Raw genomic sequence first — 18,472 nt, 5'->3', positions numbered from 1 at the left:
AACACCCACTTTAACCATATATGTGATAAACTGGCATGCTAAGAAAATTGATTGACTGCATGTAATGAATTGTGACACGAATAGAGTTGATTGACTGTATGTAAATGAGAATGCAACTAATTCCGCCCCTTGAATCTGTATACTAACCCAATGTGAACCTTAGCTCAAGTGAGAAAGAGTGCTGTCTAAGGCTGTGGAGCCTCAGGCTCCCAGAGCTCTGACACAATAAACTGCTTCTTTACTCATTCAAAGGTCTGCTTGTGAATATTTTCACGCAACACTGAAGATTTCTGAAAAACTGCTAACGCTGATCTCTGCTACACAGGGCTAATAGTTCCTCCAATCTAGTTGTCTGACTCGCCATGCTAATTTTGAACATTCCAACATTTTAGTTCCTTGAAGGAATGCTTCTCCAATATTATTCTTCCTTTCTTCTTTTCCCACCAATTTTCTCCCATGCTTTCCTCCAATTATTGAGTCCTTGCTCAGGAATGATTTCACAGGCACCATTTGTTCTCCAGTAACTCACCCAAATGGGTATTAATCATGGGAATCATGCACAAGTCTAGGAAGTTAGTGCTGGCATGTTTTTTGCTCATGGGCAAATCATCTTCAGTTGGAGCTGGAGGCAATCATCTTCAGTTCTTAATCTTATTTTAGCCGAATGTCCACACGCATGCATTTGCTAATTAGAAACAGCATTTTGCCAAACTGGTTCCTTTGTAAAATTTTATTATAACATCTAAAAATACAATACTACCACTGGGCAGCCACAGTCGAGAGAGTGAGGGAATGGATAAGGGACCTGAACACAGAATGGATGAGGTTGGAGGAGTCCTCCTGCATGGTAACGACCCTCCGAGCCCTCGCCATGACAGCGCTCACATCCCCGCCGGCAAAACCCACATCCAGCAATGCTAAGAACTTGGAACCAGGTGAGACAACACTTTGGCTTAACGAGGTGACCACCATGGCCCCTATCTGCGGCAACCACAGGTACCCACCAGCCATGCTAGTCACCACCTTTAAGAGGTGGCGACAGGATGGGGAGACGCAAGCGATCAGGGACTTCTAAACCAGGGACAGACTTGCAACCTTAGAAAATCCGACGGAGAGACTGGAACTACTGATCGGACAGGAACTCCGATATTTATAAGTCAAAACTGTTCTCTGCAAGGAGACGGCGCGGTACCCTAGAGCCCCGAGAGACACAATGTTGGAGGAGCTACTGGACACGGACAGTATGGAAAAAGGGAACTGCGGGGACATGTACGGACGGCTTTTAGAAAGGGCGATAGCACCACTGAACAGAGCAAAACAGAAGTGGGAGGATGAACTAGGGCGGAAGTGGAGTGGGGACTGTGGAGCGAAGCACTAAGTAGGACCAACTCTATCTCTTCCTGCGCAAGGCTAAGCCTCATGCAGTTTAAAGTGATACACAGAGCACACCTAAGCAGAACCGGATGAGCAGGTTCTTTCCCGAGGTGGAGGATGTGTGAGCGGTGCCAGGGAGCTCCAGCCAACCACGCCCGCATGTTCTGGGCATGCCCCAGGCTTGTCAGGTTTTGGACAGCCTTCTTCGAGGCGATGTTCAAGGTTGTGGGGGTGAGGGAGGAGCTGTGCCCGAGAGTGGCAGTCTTCTGGGTATCAGACCAGCCAGATCTTCAAATGGGGAAGAGGGCCGACACCCTTGCCTTTGCTTCCTTAATCGGCTGATTGAGAATCCTGCTCAGCTGACGATCAGCAGCACCACCCACAGCTACAGACTGGCTGGCAGACCTGTCGGAATTTCTCCATCTGTAGAAGATCAAATACACCATCCGAGGGTCGGACGATGGCTTCCACAAAGTTGGGGGTAATTCATCAGCCTGTTTGAAGCCAATAACGGATAGAAAGGGAGGGGGGTGGGGGGGTGGGAGGATGTACAGGAACCACCAGGGCCAAAGAAAGCAAGACAGGAACAAGGCGGGGGGGGGGGGGGGTGCAAAGCGGGAGACACCCAAGGAAACGCCAGAAGAGTACCCAAGCAGAAAGCAATGAGGCCAGATATGCAGAGGGACAGGTACTTTTGAGGAAGCAGGGGTGCTGCAGAAGGACAGACTAGGAGAGTGGGCAAAGAAGTGACAGATGGACTACAATGTGGAAAAGTGTGAGGTTATGCACTTTGGAAGGAGGAATAGACTATTTTCTAAATGGGGAAATGCTTATGAAATTAGAAGCACAAAGAGACTTAGGAGTCATTGTTCAAGATTCTCTTAAGGTTAACACGCAGGTTCTTGATTAAAAAGGCAATCGGGTTATGGGGGAAAGGCAGGAGAATGGGGATGAGAAAAATATTAGCCATGATTGAATGGCAGAGTAGACACAATGGGCTGAGTGGCCTAATTCTGCTCCTATGTCTTATGTTCTTAGAGGGCTCCACCACAAAGACATAAGAAAAAAATTAGCGATAAATAATCCATCTACGTCAGAAGACAGGGTCCGAAAATGGGGTGGAGCGGGGGGGAAGAGAGAAAGCCAAAAAAGGAACGGCATGTAAATTATAAATAATAACCGTTTCAATCATCTCCTGTACAGTGTACAAATGTAAACTTCAATAAAAATATTGATTAAAAAAAGAAATTCTATGTAGCGCACAATGACTTACGCGAGACAAGAAGCGATGAAGTCTATCTTGGCTTTATTAAGCGAGACTTGTCCCCAGCAGCTCAGCAACAGAATGAGGCTGCGGGGAGAAGCACGAGCTCTTATACTCCACCTTCAGGGCGGAGCCAGAAGTCGGCAGATCCAACCAGGACCCGGGACCTGTCAGCCAATAGCCTCTCGGCTTCACAGGTACCACATTACCCCTAATACAAACCACCACATTCTAAAAATATATTTAAAAATTGCATTAGAGAAAAACCGTCGTACAAGACATTGATAACCAATAACACGTTAAGTAAAATAGTGTGCTGATACATAAAAGTGAGTTTTTGCTTCTGTTCTTCTCGGAGAAGAGACACACTAACTTCCCTGATAGCTATGAACAACTGACGCAGTCATACCAGGAAGGTCCTCAGTTTGTTTCCCTACCAATAGAGAAAAGTGCTTCACTCTTGACATCAATCATCACGAACATCAATGAGCACAGAGAAAAAAATCAACAAAAAATTCCAAGCTCAAGAGAAAGTTGTGACAATCTGAATACTTCCATAGGTAAAAAGGAGAGAGACGTAAACAGAATTATCACATGTTCATTCCTTTGATGATTCTGTATGCATTTTGTAGCAGACTAGAGGCCTGGAATACTGCAATGAGGGCAGGTGTCGTTCAGTCTGCGAGCGGGACAGCTGATGTCCTGCCTCTGCCTCGTTGATAGCCCGGAGATGGGTTCTGCTTGGGTGGAAGTCTCTTACTCCGCCTAGTGTCTCAGTGTGATTGGGTAACCTCATGTCCTTTCTACATTTGGAGAAGATCAAATACACCATCAGGTGGTCGGAGGTGTTCTACCCAAGAAGGCAATGATTCCTTTCCTTTTTTAAGGAGCTAGTCAGCTGTTGAGGGGGTTTAGTTTAGTTTTTGTGTTAAAGTTAAGCGTACTTTTGCTTTTTTTATCTCTTCCTTCTGTTGCATATTTCTGTTCGATTATTTTGCATGGTTTTGATTAATATGAACATTTTTTAATAAACATATTTTTAAATAAACATTTTATTGAGGTATTTTTGGTATAATAACAACAAAATAAACTATATACATGAAACCATAAACATAGTGCAAAATCCATTTACCTTTCGTACAGGTCCCACCCTGATTGACCCCCTACTTTAATCTAAACTATTTCCCCCCCTCCCCCCCCCCCCCCCCGACCGTCTGCTGACGATTAATTTTCCGCAAAGAAGTCGACGAACGGTTGCCACCTCCGTGTGAACCCTAACAGTGACCCTCTCAAGGCGAACTTGATTTTCTCCAAACACAGAAAGCTAGCCATGTCCGATAGCAAGGTCTCCAACTTCGGGGGCTTTGAGTCCCTCCCTAATAGTATCCATCTCCGGGCGACCAGGGAAGCAAAGGCCAGAACGTCTGCCTCTTTCTCCTCCTGGATTCCAGGGTCTTCCGACACCCCAAAGATCGCCACCTCTGGACTCAGTGCCACCCTTGTTTTTAACACCGTGGACATGACGTCCGCAAACCCCTGCCAAAATCCCCTAAGCTCTGGACATGTCCAAAACATGTGGACATGGTTCGCCGGTTCTCCCGCACATTTTGCACACCGGTCCTCCACCACAAAGAATCTGCTCATCCGGGCCACTGTCATGTGAGCCCGGTGAACAACCTTAAATTGTATCAGGCTGAGCCTGGCACATGTTGCGGTCGCGTTGACTCTACTCAAAGCGTCTGCCCGTAGACCATCCTCTATCTCACCTCCCAGCTCCTCCTCCCACTTGCGCTTCAGCTCCACGGTCTGCGTCTCCTCCGACCTCATAAGCTCCTTATAAATGTACGAGACGCTCCCTTCTCCGACCCATCCTCTGGAAACTGTCCTGTCCTGAATCTCCCTTAGCGGTAGGAGCGGGAAGATTGACACCTGTTTACGAAGGAAGTCTCGCACCTGCAGGTACCTGAATTTGTTTCCCCTCGCCAACCCAAACTTTTCCTCCAACGCCCTCATACTCGGAAAGCTCCCCTCTATGAACATATCCCCCATCCTCTCAATCCCCGCTCTCCGCCATAACCGGAACCCCCGATCCATACTCCCCGGGGCAAACTGGTGATTGTCACAGATTGGGGCCCAGACCGATGCCCCCACTGCTCCCACATGCCTCCTCCATTGGCCCCAAACTCTCAGGGCCGCCACCACCACTAGACTGGTGAAATACAGTGGTGGCGGGAATGGCAGAGGCGCAGTTTCCAATGCCCCCAGACTGGTACCCTTACATGAATCTGCCTCCATACGCACTCATGCCGACCCCTCCCCCACCACCCACTTCCTGATCATGGCTATATTAGCCGCCCAGTAATAGTTGCTAAAATTTGGCAGCGCCAGCCCGCCCTCTCCCCGACTCCGCTCAAGCATTACCTTCCTTACTTGAGGGGTCTTGCCCGTCCAGACGAAGCCCGTGATCACTCTGTTGACCCGCTTAAAAAAGGACTGGGGAATAAAGATGGGGAGACACTGAAATACAAATAGGAATCTCGGGAGGACCGTCATTTTCACCGTTTGCACCCTCCCAGCCAGAGACAACGGAAGCGCGCCCCATCTCCGAAAACCGTCCTTCATTTGGTCCACTAGCCGGACCAGATTCAATTTATGCCGCCGGTCCCATTCCCGCGCCACTTGCATGCCTAGGTACCTCAAGCTTCCCTCTACTAACCTAAACGGCAGCTCCCCCAATCGCCTCTCCTGTTCCCTCGCCTGAACCGCAAACATCTCGCTCTTTTCCATATTAAGCTTTACCCCGAAAACCGGCCAAATTCCCCTAGAAACCTCATGATTTCTTGCATCCCCTCTATTGGGTCCGAAACGTACAGAAGCAGGTCATCCGCATAGAGCGAAACCCTGGGCTCCACACACCCCCCGCGACCAGTCCTCTCCAGCCCCTCGAGGCTCTCTGAGCAATTGCCAACGGGTTTATAGCCAACGCAAACAACAGTGGGGAGAGGGGGCATCCCATCTCATCCCCCGGTGCAGTCTAAAATAGTCCGATGCTGTCCTATTCGTCCGTACACTTGCCACAGGAGCCTGATACAGTAACCTGACCCAGTCAATAAAGCCCCGCCCAAATCCAAACAGTCCCAGTATCTCCCACAGATAATCCCATTCTCCCTGATCAAATGGGGATCAAATGCTTTTCTGCATCCATTGCGATCACTACCTCCACCTCCCTCCCGTCCAGGGGCATCAGGGTCACATTTAACAGCCTTCTTACATTGGGCACCAACTGCCTGCCCTTAACAAACCCCGTCTGGTCCTCCCCAATAACATCCAGAACACAATCCTCGATCCTGGAGGACAAGATTTTGGCCAGCCACTTAGCATCTACATTCAACAGGGAGATCGGCCTGTAGGACCAACACAGGTCCGGATTCTTGTCCCGCTTAAGAATCAGCTAAATCATTGCCTGTGACATCGTCGGGGGCAGCACCCCTCTTTCCCTTGCCTCATTGAACATCCTCAATAACACCGGCCCCAATATCCCCGAGAACGTTTATAAAACTCCACTGGGTACCCGTCCGGACCCGGGGCCTTATCCGCCTGCATGGCCTTCAAGCCCTCCACTATCTCTTCCAGCCCGATTGGGGCCCCCAGCCCTTCTACCCGCTCCCCGTCCACCTTTGGGAAATTCAGCCCCTCCAAGAAGTGCCTCATCCCCTCCGGCCCCATAGGGGGTTCCGACCTGTACAGCCTACTGTAGAAATCCCTCAACGCCTTATTCACCCCTACTGAATCACCAACCAGGTTCCCATCTCCGTCCTTTACTTTCCCTATCTCCCTAGCTGCCTCCCTCTTCCTAAGCTGCTGTGCAAGCATTCTGCTGGCCTTCTCTCCATGTTCATAGATCGCCCCCCTCGCCTTTCTCAGCTGCTTCACCGCCCTCCCTATGGTTAACAAGCCGAACTCCGCCTGTAGCCTCCGCCATTCCCTTAAAATCCCTGCCTCTGTGGTTTCTGCATACCTCCTATCGATCTGTAGTATCTCCTTAACCAGTCGGTCCGTCTCTGCCCTGTCCACATTCTCCCTATCAGCCCGGATCGAGATCAGCTCCCCTCTAACCACCGCCTTCAGTGTTTCCCAGCCCATCGCTGCTGAAATTTCCCCCGTGTTGTTGACCTGCAGGTTGTTCTGAATACATTTTCTCAGCCGCTCGCACACCCTTCATCCACCAAAAGTCCCACATCAAACCTCCAGTGTGGGCACTGGTTACTGTCTTTACTAACCAGCAGGTCAACCCAGTACGGAGCATGGTCTGAGATTGTAATCGCCGAGTACCCCGGGCACGATTCTCCCAAAGGGAGACAAAGTCCCGACGCCGGAGTGAAAACCGGATTGTTTCACTCCGGCGTCGGAGCCCGCTCCCAGCCCCCTATTCTCCCGCCCCCGGGGGACTAGGAACGGATTACGTATTTTACGCGCGCTGGGCCTTGGCGCCACGTAAAAAGCGGCGCCACGTAAATGACGAGGCCGGTGTCGCATAAATGAAGTTGCCGTCCTCCCCGAAGCCGCCCCGCAAGAAGATGGTGGATGGATCTTGCGAGGCGGCGGAGGAAAGGAGGTCCTCCTTTAGAGAGGTCAACCACCCCGGTGAAGGAAGCCCCCCCCCCCCCCCCCCCAACAGGCTGCCCCTCCCAGCGTTCCCGCACAGTTCCCGCCAGCAGTGACCAGGTGTGGACGGTGCCGGCGGAAACCTGTCGGGTCAGAGCGGCTGCTCGGCCCATCCGGGCCGGAGAATAGCGGGGGTACCGGAGAATCGCCGTTGTGAGTGTCTCGGGCAATTCTCCGGCTGGCGCAGCGCAGAACTCGATGGGGCCGTTCTCGCCGGTTGGGAGAATGGCAGAACGGTGTCGGACAGGCGTCATGCTATATAATGGCACGCCCGGCGATTCTCTCAATCGGCACGGCCTCGGAGAATCGCGCCCCCTGTGTCCACCATCCTAGCCAGCAAGGCCCTGCTCAAAATAAAGAAATCAATCCGGGAGAACAGTTTATGCACGTGTGAGTAGAAGGAGAACTCCTTCACCCTTGGCTGCCCAAATCTCCATGAATCCACACCCCCATCAGCTCCATGAACCCTCTTAGTTCCTTTGCCATTGCTGGCACCCTGCCCGTTTTCGAGCTTGACCGATCCAAGCCAGGGTCCATAACTGTGTTGAAGTTCCCTCCCATGACAACCTGTGCGAATCCAGGTCGTGTAAATAATTTTTTTTTTTAAAAAGTCATTCATAATCCTAACAGGGCAGAAGGAGGCCATTCGGCCCATCAAGTCTGCACCGACCCTCTGAACGAGCACCTTACACAGGCCCACTTTCCCACCCAATCCCCATAAAACCCCATCTAACCTGCAGATCTTTGGACCATGGGAGGAAGCCAGAGCACCCAGAGGAAACCCGCGCAGACATATGGAGAACGTGCAAACTCCACACAGTCACGCAAGGCCGGAATTGAACACGGGACCGTGGCGCTGTGAGGCAGCAGTGCTAACCACTGTGCCACCATGCATTTGATCCTTGGGGAACACTACTGTCATTCAATCGCCAGCCTAAACAACACGCAGTTACCATGACCCACTGTTTCCTTGCCTGAAGCACATTTTTTATCCAAGCTGACCCTGACCCTCCTATTCCCTGTGCCCCAATTTTGTTAACCCAACCTTTTATGTGATACTTTGCCAAAGGCTTTCTAGAATTCCATATAGCTAACATTCATGTAGTCCCTTCATCAATCGTCTGTTACTTCTTCAAAAAAATTCAGTTGGATTAGTCAAGCATGATGGAGCAGCACGGTAGCATTGTGGGTAGCACAACTGCTTCACAGCTCCAAGGTCCCAGGTTTGATTCCGGCTTGGGTCACTGTCTGTGCGGAGTCTGCACATCCTCCCCGTGTGTGCATGGGTTTCCTCCGGGTGCTCCGGTTTCCTCCCACAGTCCAAAGATGTGCAGGTTAGGTGGATTGGCCATGATAAATTGCCCTTAGTGTCCAAAATTGCCCTTGGTGTTGGGTGGAGGTGTTGAGTTTGGGTAGGGTGCTCTTTACAAGAGCCGGTGCAGACTAAAAGGGCCGAATGGCCTCCTTCTGCACTGTAAATTCTATGAAATCTATGATCTACCTTTTACAAATCTGTGCTGGCCCTCCTTAGTTAAGTCAAAAGTGCCTGTTTATTTTTTTTCCTTAATTATTGTTTCTAAGACCTTACCCACCATTGATTTCAAACTGACCACCCTGCAGCTACTGGGAATGTCTTTACACCCTTTCATTATTATTATTATTAAAAATGACGGCTGCATCTAGATTCCAAGATGCCCAATCAAATTCACAGGGTTTTGGATTTTTGGGAGTGCTTTTTAAGTGTGCAGGCAGGTTTGGGTCAAAATCTGCATCCAGACCTGGCTGGCTCAATTGCCTGGATAGGCATGTCTTAGTTCCCCACAATTTTCATGAAGTGGGGCCAGGTTTACAATGAGTCATGGTTCATGGCAACTCTAAGGAGTGGTGAACAATAGTCTGCAAGAGGGGACCTTTTAAAGGGGGGGGTGTGAGGAACGAGGGACTTCGGTTTCAATAATTGGAACAAAGTCCCACAGCACCAAGGTGGGCCTTTTAAACAGCCCACCCACTCAGTACCCAGCAGCCCCTGTGACTGCCTCCACACTTTTTCCCAGGTCGGCTGGCCTAACTGCAGTCTACAGCCACTCCATCCCCTCAACAATGAAAATTCCGTCCTTTTGGGCATTTTTTCCCCAAGGTATCAAACTAAGCTTGGAATTCTCCCGACTTCCACAACCCGCCTCCAGTATGTAAATCCAGGCCAATGTTTTATAAGGATCATATTTGTAATAAAAACTGTGCAGTTAATTTAAATTTATCAGCGAACACTTTCTTATCGAAAAGTAACTTGTACAATTGTTGATTTTAATTACTTTCAATGTAAAATATGCTTATGGTTGCAGTGATATTCAGATATCAATATACATGATCAATGTATGTAAATGGAGTACAGTCATTTCAACACTAGGTGGCTCACAGTCAGATACTATAAGAACTGGTTTTCCACCTTTTCTAAGTCAGATGACATGATGATGTGATTCAGAACAGTGAACAAGCAAGACATAGAATAGCTAGAGTGAGAGAAGTTATAATTAGTTTGCTATAATAGTGTATAGTTATATAGTTATTGTATTGTACTTTAATTCTTTATTGTTAGTTTTGTATTGAGTAAAAGGACTCACAGTTTATTATTTTATTACTCATTAAATAGTTCATCTTTCAACAAGAAGCCTATAGGTCATTTTATCATCCTGGTGGATTCAAGAGTAATATATATATTTTAGATATGTCATTATTAAAATTTTGCAATGGTCTGCACTGGAGTGCTGCTTGGACTACAGTAGAGTGTTGCAGTTGGAGTATGACGACCAAGGAGATTTAAGGGTTCAATTTCTATCTGAAGATTACTCTTTCTTTAATTTAGCAATTAAAGAAAGTTGCTCTTTGGATTGGAAGGAGGTCAGTTTTACTTGTGGCTTTAAAACAAGGCTGATTCAGGCTGTAATACAGCTGCAACTAGTTAATTAGGTAACTGGCTTAAAGAGTTTTCCAGAGGCCAGATTCAGTTGAGCATAAAATTAGACAAAATGCAGCTTAGTCTGTGCTGCTTGGACTGCACTAGATTGTGACAGAGAGTTGGAGTTTGGTGATAAGGGAGCCAGGTGAGCCTTTCCTTTCCTACTTTTCTTCAGAAAGCAGAGCAGCAACCTTGGTCAGTAGGAGGTGATGAGTATTTCTACTCTCCTTAACATACCCTAAAGTGGTGGAAGTAAAAGTAAGGGGAGTAATTTAACGGTACGTCATGGCAGGACAGGGGCGGCACGGGGTGCAGTGGTTAGCACAGTTGCCTCAGCACCGAAGACCCAGATTCGATCCTGGTCCTGGGTCATTGTGCGTGTGGAGTTTACACATTCCACCCGTGTGTGCGTGGGTCTCACCTCCATAACCCAAAGATGGGCAGGGTAGGTGGATTGGCCACGCTACATTGCCCCTTAATTGGAAACAAATAATTGGGTACTCTAAATTAAAAGAAAACTAGTCATGGCAGGGCAGCTTGACCATGTGGAATATTCCTCCTGTGAGGTTTGGGAAGTCAGGGACACTTTCAATATCCAGGGTGACCATGTGGGTGGGAAGTTTCCCCAGCTGCAGCTATTTGAAATGTGTGATTCGGAGCTGGAGTTGTGACCACTGTGGAGCATCCGTAAGGATGAAATATTTGTGGATAGCAGGTACAGCGAGGTGGTCAAAGTGCACAGGCAGAAAGGGAATGGGTGACCACCAGAGCAAGAGCACTAGGCAGGCAGGGAAGGAGTCCCCTTGGGCCATCTCTCTCTCTAACAGATTTTCTGTTTTGGATATTGTTGGCGGAGGTGGTCTCTCAGGAGAACGCAGCAAGAGCCAGGTCCATGGCACCACGAGTGGCCCAGCTACATGGTGGGGAGAAGTGGGAGGACAATAGTGATAGGGGATTGTAAGGGGAATAGATAAACTTTTCTGTGGCCACTGATGTGACACCAGGATGGTATGTTGCCTCCCTGGTGCCAGGGTCAAGGATGTCACTGACGGTGGCACAGTAGTGCAATGGTTAGTATTGCTGCCTTATGGCGCTGAGATCCCGGGTTCGACCGGGAAGAGGGGCAGACAGTCTGGCCGGACGACCTATTTGGTCGCCCTCTCCGTGGACCTATAAATGGCGCACTTCGCCGGACCCAGGAGTAGGTTCACAAGGAGATTCTCCGTCTTCCCTGTCCCTCTCCGCACTGGGTGCCCATAGATCAGGAGTGTGCTGCTGAAGTGCAAACAAAGCTTCAACAAAAGATTTGTCAGAAAACTAAAAAGGGAGTGCAGCTTATAACACGCAACATAAACATGGTCTACGGACTCCACAAGACCGCAAAAATGGCAGGCTTCTTGGGAGTCCCTGAACTGGTGCAGTCGATGATTGTACAGCAATGCCGCATGCAGCACCCTCCACCCAGGTCCCCAGGATTGATGGGACTCCTCCAAGGAGGAACTGGATGGCAACAAGGCATGCCATGGCGTGCCCGGGCGAGGGTAAGGCGGTGAAGAGTTGCAGCAGCAGCCCGTACAGGAAACTCCACACAGTGCGAAAAGGCTCGCAGGGCATTTTCCTGAGGTGGCTAGGGCATCAGCTCCTGAGGGAGGTTTAGGGGCCAATGTGGAATTCCTTTCAAGCAGGTTTCGCTCAGACGGGATACCACCGCACACCTGTCTGTCCTCCAGACAGCGAGTGTCATCGGGTCCGAGCACGACCGTGTGGAGGTCTCCGATGGCATTGGCCACGAGCCAGCCACCCCTCCGCCACACAGCACGTCCCCGATCTTGGTCAGCCCAGCAGCCACAGCTTGCTCCTCAACCACTCAAAATGGTATTGGTGGAGGTGCGGATTCTTCGGTAGTGGCTCCCTGACGACAACGACCACTCCTGATGGAGAAGAGCTGCGGGGCAAGCATGCTCCAGACTTTCAGACGGTCCTGGTAAAAGACGGACAGTGCCTGCAGATCTATGAACACACCGTGCACCTGGCGGAAGAAATGCGTCGCCGGGGCACACCTTGGGGTGCAATTAAAATCCCCCCCCCTCCCAGGATGATGCACACGCCCGCGGCGATGGTGCCAAGATCAGTAGACACTTGCTCGAAGAAAGTCATCTGCTGATGGTAAGCCTGGGGAACGTAGACATGAAGTATCTCGCCCCCTTGCGGACTGTCAGGTGCAGCAACCGGCCACGCTGGCTCCTTGACCCCCAAGATCTCTGTCTGAAATGTGGGGTCAACAAGATAGCCACCCCGCCTAAATGTGAGGTAATGTAGAAACCCCCCTCGCCACTCCAGGAGCCACATGGCTTTGTCTCCCAGAACGGTGTGGACTTCTTGCAGGAAGCACGCCGCATACTTCCCATCCCGGAGGACCGAGAAGTTCTGGAACCTGCGGAGCGTGTCCCTGCTGCCGTTGATGTTGAGGCTGGCTGTGGTCACCTCCACGTCAGCAGTAAATTGCCACCTCCACCGTCATCCTTTCAGTGCCCTGATGGAGCAGAGCAGTGCGCACCCTTCCGCTCCCTCTGGAGCCTGGCGAGGAAAGATTTCAGCCAGCACCGCTCAGTCGCGTCTGCATCTCCCGCCTCTTTAACGTAGGCACGGGAAGACTTCATAAGCAACACCATGTCCGGCCACTGGTTGACAGCTAGCTGCACTCTATTTTTGTGACCGCAGTTGGCATATACATATTGCCGGAGATCTCCTCGGGGGATGTAGCACCATCAATCACACACGAGGCGAGACGTAAAGAACTTCAATTGAGGCTTTATTGAGCAGACTTGTTCAGACTCGTTCCCCAACGGCTCAGTCACAGAATGCAGCTGCGGGGATTAAACCCAGGTTCTTATACCCCTCCTGTCTGGGTGGAGGATCCAATCGGGATCCAGCATCTGTCCTCCAATAGCTCCTCGGCATTCCTGGTGTACCGTATTGCCCCTAATGCATACCACCACAGGGGATGGGGGGGCGATTCGGGAGCGAGGGAGTCCACCGCTTCGTTACAGATTGACTCAAAATCATCCCCCGTTCTCCCCATCAAATAGACATCCTCCTTCGGGCAGTCGCCATCTGGGACCGAGTCCCTCACTACATTGAGTGGCGGACGGCATGGACCCACCAACTAGCCCTGGGTGTACCTCGATCCCACCCCCTGAATCATTGACAAACCGGTTCCTCATAGGCTCTTCTCGGGGTATCGGGACAGAGGGAGGTGACGACTCAGACCCCCATTCCTCTTGCGGCGCCAGGCCACCGGACAGATCCGGGAACAATTCCGGGAAAAGCTCTGGAATGGAGATGGAAGTGCTTGGCGTAGGAGGCTGGAGCGGAGAGGGGAGCCCTCCACGCCACCACCATCCTGTAGAGCTGCAGGGTGAGGGGATAGGAAAGCAAAAGTAGATCTTCAGCCCGGGACCAGGGCCTAGCAATCGAACAGTCCATACTCCCATCCCAGGATAATGTATAGTAGGTGCTGGTGCGTGACGTCTTCAGCCTGGGAGGGGCTCAGCAAAACAGTCCATGCTCCCACCCTGGAACGCCCACATCGATTAAATCAGACATCCTACTTGTCAAGAGAAGCCGCTGGTGAGCAAGGTCTTAAGCCCGGGTGGAATCGCGTACTGGTGTCGGGGCGTCGTGGCCAGTTCGCGGGGATTCTCCGGCCGCCACCGGGCTGGGGGACTCCCGCCCAGTACTATCTGAATGCATGATGCATTCACAATAAGATAGATAAATTGAAAGTGCAAATCGGTATAGATGGTATGATAGAATTGCGATTATGGAGACCAAGCTGCACGGTGACCAAGGCTGGGAACTGAATAATAAGAGTATTCGATATTTAGAAAGGACAGACAAAAAAGGAAAGGAGGTGAGGTGGTGTAGTTAGTTACGGATGAAATCCATGCAATAGTGTGAGAGGATATTGGCTCAGAAAATCTAAATATTGGATCAGTCTGGGTGGAGCGAAAAATAAATATTAGTGGAAACCATTCGTGGCAGTTGTCTACAGGCCTCCAAACAATAGTGATAAGAGAGGGAATGGCATTAAACAGGATATCACAGATGCAGGTAAAAAGGGTGCAACAGTAATCATGGCTAACAGATGAATTCTTGGAATGTGCACGGGATGGCTTTTTTAGACCAGTACGCTGAGGAACCAACGAGGGAAAATGCCATGATTTGGTATTATGCAATGAGAATGGGTTAATTCATAATCTTGTTGCGCAGGGTCGTTTAGGGAATAGTGACCTCTGAGAGAAGAAATTCTTCCTCATCTCTGTTTTAAATGGGCAAACCCTTACGCTGAGATTATGCGCTCTTGTCCTAGATTCTCCAACAAGAGAAAATGTCCTCTCGACATCTACCCTGTCAAGCCCCCTGAGAATCCTAAGATCACCTCTCATTCTTCTAAACTCCAATGAGTAGAGGCCCAGCCTACTTTGCCTCCCTTCATTAAAAAAATCCCTCCATACCTGGGATCAACCCTTCTCTGGATTGCTTCCAATGCCAATATAATTTTGCTTTGATTAGGGAACCAAAACTGTTAATAATATTCCCAGTGTGATCAACTACTGCTTTGTATAGGTTTAGCAAGAATTCCCTATTTTTATATTCCATTCCTTTGAAATAAAAGCCAACATTTCGTTTGCCTTCCCAATTACCTGCTGAACTTGTATGCTAGCTTTTTGTGATTTATGTAAGAGGACCCCCAAATGCTTCTTTCTCCATTTTAAATAATATTCGGCTTTTATTTTTCCTACTAAAGTGCAAAACTTCACATTTTCCTACATTATCCATCTCCCAAGTTTTTGTCCACTCACCTAACCTGTCGATATCTCTTTGTTGGGTCTGTCATCCTCACCACTTGCCTCCCCACCTATTTTCGTGTCATCCACAAACTTGGCAAGAGTGCACTCACTTCCCTCATCCAAGTCATTAATATATATTGTAAATAAATGTGCCCCCAGCATTGATCCCTGTGGCCCCAGATATTCAAAACATACATCAATGATTTGGATGTGGAAATTGCATGTAATATTTCCAAGTTTGCATATGACACAAAACTTACTGGGAAGGTGAGTGGCTAGGAGGATGTTAAGAGGCTTCAAAGTAATCTAGACTAGTTGAGTGAGTAGGCAAATACATAGCAAATGTAGTATAACATGGATAAATGTCAAGTTATCCACTTCAGACAGGGAAACAGAAAGACAGAATATTATGTAAATGATGATAGATTGGGAAATCTTGATGTACAAAAGAACCTGCATGTGGCAGTAGTTAGCACTGCTGCTTCACGGCTCCGGGAACGCGGGTTCGATCCCGGTTCCAGGTCACTGTCTGTGTGGAGTTTGTACATTCTCCACGTGTCTGCGTGGGCCTCAACCCCACATCCCAAAAAGATGTGCAGAGTTGGTGGATTGGCCACGCTAAATTGACCCTTAATTGGAAAAAATAATTGGGTATCCTAGTACATCAGTCACTGAAAGCAAGCAGTCGGGTACAGCAAGTAGTTAGGAAGGCAAATGGTATGTTCATTGTAAGAGGACTTGAGTACAATGATGTCTTACTGCAGCTGTACAGGGCCTTGGTGAGACCACACTTGGCATAGTGTGTATTTGGTCTTCCCATCTAAAATGGATATACCTGTCATAGAGGGGGTGCAGCAAAGGTTCACCAGACTGATTCTTGGGGTGGCAGGATTGTCATACGAGGAAAGATTGTGTCAACTTGGCCTGTATTCATTGACATTTAGTAGAATGAGTGGGTATCTAATTGAAACATGTAAAATTCTGACAGGGTTGGACAGATTGAATGCAGGGATGCTGTTTCGTCTGGCATGGGGTGGGGGCATCTAGAAAAGGGGTTCTGTCTCAGGGTAGGCCATTTAGGACTGTGATGAGGAGAACCTCCTTCACTCAGAGGGTGAACCTTTGAAATTCTCCACCACAGAAGGCTCTGGATGCCAAGTTATTGAATATATTTAAGAAGAAATCATCAAGGGTTATGGGGAAAGCAGTGGGGTATGGCGTTGAGGCAGAGGATCGGACATGATGCTGTCGAATGATGGAGTAGGCTCAATCGGCGTAATGGCATACTCCTGCTCCTATTTTCCATGATGTTCAGAAATGGAATTCCTCACCATTCAAGATACTTAATGTCAGTATAACAAATAGAGCAAAGTAACTTTGATATTTCCTTCAAACGATCACCCATTCCTTCCAGAACCCGCTGACTCACTTGGGTACAGTCAACAAGCGCTCAACATTCTCAACCCTTTTGAATATTCAGCCTACTGAATTCTTCATGTGTCAGCCGGTTTTAAAATCCTTCCATAGGTTTATTCCTCTACCTCTGTAACCTTCTGGCATCCCACAATCCTCCGAGATCGCAATGTTCCTCCAAATCTGCCCTCTTGTGTCTTCTCATTGGGAGCCGTGCTTTCAGGTGCCGAGACCCCAAGCTTTGGATTTCATCTTCATCTATCCTTACCCCCACCAAACCACTCTCTTTCTTTAAGGCACCCCTTAAAATATATCTCCTTGGCTAAGCTTATGGTCATTTGTACTAATATTTCTTTGAGCGACTCATGACAAATTTTGTTCTATAATACTTCAATCAAACAACTTGTAATGTTTTTATGTTAAAGACATTGTGGAGGAATCACAAACTATGATGTAGTTTTGAATTAAGCAAATCAAACCCTTCAAATTCATGAATGCCATTGTATTACGCAAAACGGTTCCTTGCATTTTTAATAAAATCTCTTTTTTTTTAGTAATTGTCTGTCTGACTGCTTCACAGCAGTATGAATGCAGAACAATGAAAGTTTCTGAAGCAAAGGCATTCATCACGTGCTCGTAAATGGGTTTTACCCATCAGAGCCTACCTTTTCGGATTTAATCTCATTTACAAACTGGGAGAAATCGTCCATGCTTGACATCTCCTGAAATATTCCTTGGTATTAAAGATGTTGGATAGAATGCAACAGCTTTTGGCATCTAAATTTGAAGTTTAGAGTACATTACATGTGAATTTGCACATTCTCCCAATGTCTGCATGGGTCTCACCCCCACAACCCAAAAAGATGTGCAGATGTGAATTGGCCATGCTAAATTGCCCCTTGAATTGGGGTAAAAAAAGAATTGGGTACTCTAAATTTATACAAGGAAAAAAAAATACATTACCTGTGAGTCAACCACAAATATCAAGGCCCCAGTCCCTCTGAAGATCATCTCATAGTCAAATGTTGGATCAAAAAAATCAATTTGCCCAGGAAAATCCCAGATCTGAAAATTAACAAAAGAGCTGTTGGCGATATCATCCCGACAGATTTTGTTGGTACTTTCTAGGAAGAGTGTCTCATTGGGTGACATTTTGTGGAAGACCACTTTCTGAATAGAGGATTTTCCACTTCTCCTCAGTCCCATTAGCAGGATCCTGGGCTTGACCTCTGTCCAGTAGTCATCACTGAAGTGCATAACTAAAAATAAAATAAAAAGTTTTGAAAAATTAAACTTGGACCGTTCAGCCCTGGGATGAGGAACAATTGAACACACACACCATTCTACAAGAAACATTCAACAAGAAAGAACACATTCATTACACTTACCCATGGACTTTCACACGGAAATTAATCCAAAACAACACCGCGCTCTCTCCAGGGGATGTGTGTGAGGGGGCAAAGAACTCTATCACCGTAAGCAATCAAATTGAATAATATTTACTGAGACAGGCAGATTTAACTGACGGCAGGAGGTCCATGCTGAGTGGCCAGCCAGCCAGGTTTTCCTGCATAGGTTGGAAGTCGGCAGGAGGATGGTTGCCTCCTTTACTAGCACCCCAACTCCTTGTCAACTTGGCACCCGGCAAGACTCCCAAACACTTACGCGAATCCTGATCCAGTGTTTTAAGTTCTCGAGAGCTGGCAGCCTCTAATTGGCTGGCAGCTCTCTGAGATGGGACTTCTGTTCCTGAGGGACAGAAATCCCACCTCTGGCCTATTAATTACCATAGGTAATGTTTTGTGTTTTACTTCAGAGACTTTGCCTGAAATTGTTGTTTATTTCTAACATAGCGATGTGCATTACACTTCTTAAATTGGATACTTCAAAATAAATCTATGGGCTGGATTTGATGCTCCCTTTTATGCCAACGTTTAGCTGAGGTGG

At 48.3% G+C, this 18,472-nt stretch overlaps 1 protein-coding gene across 2 annotated transcripts in view; it reads right to left on the bottom strand.

The window, feature by feature from the left end:
• Positions 1–17,779, bottom strand: part of ube2j1 (ubiquitin-conjugating enzyme E2, J1) — a 135,294-nt gene extending 117,515 nt beyond the window's left edge. For both annotated transcript variants that reach the window (XM_072499768.1, XM_072499769.1), the window contains exon 1: positions 17,489–17,779. In XM_072499768.1, coding sequence (XP_072355869.1) covers positions 17,489–17,731 — 243 coding nt within the window. In that variant the 5' untranslated portion in view covers positions 17,732–17,779. The remainder of the gene's footprint in view (positions 1–17,488) is intronic.
• Between the last annotated feature and the right edge of the window lie 693 nt (positions 17,780–18,472).

Source organism: Scyliorhinus torazame, chromosome 4 (assembly GCF_047496885.1).
Source record: "Scyliorhinus torazame isolate Kashiwa2021f chromosome 4, sScyTor2.1, whole genome shotgun sequence".
Taxonomy (NCBI): Eukaryota; Metazoa; Chordata; class Chondrichthyes; order Carcharhiniformes; family Scyliorhinidae; genus Scyliorhinus; species Scyliorhinus torazame.
The sequence above is the reverse complement of the archived record's forward strand: the minus strand, read 5'-3'. Positions and strand labels throughout refer to the sequence as shown.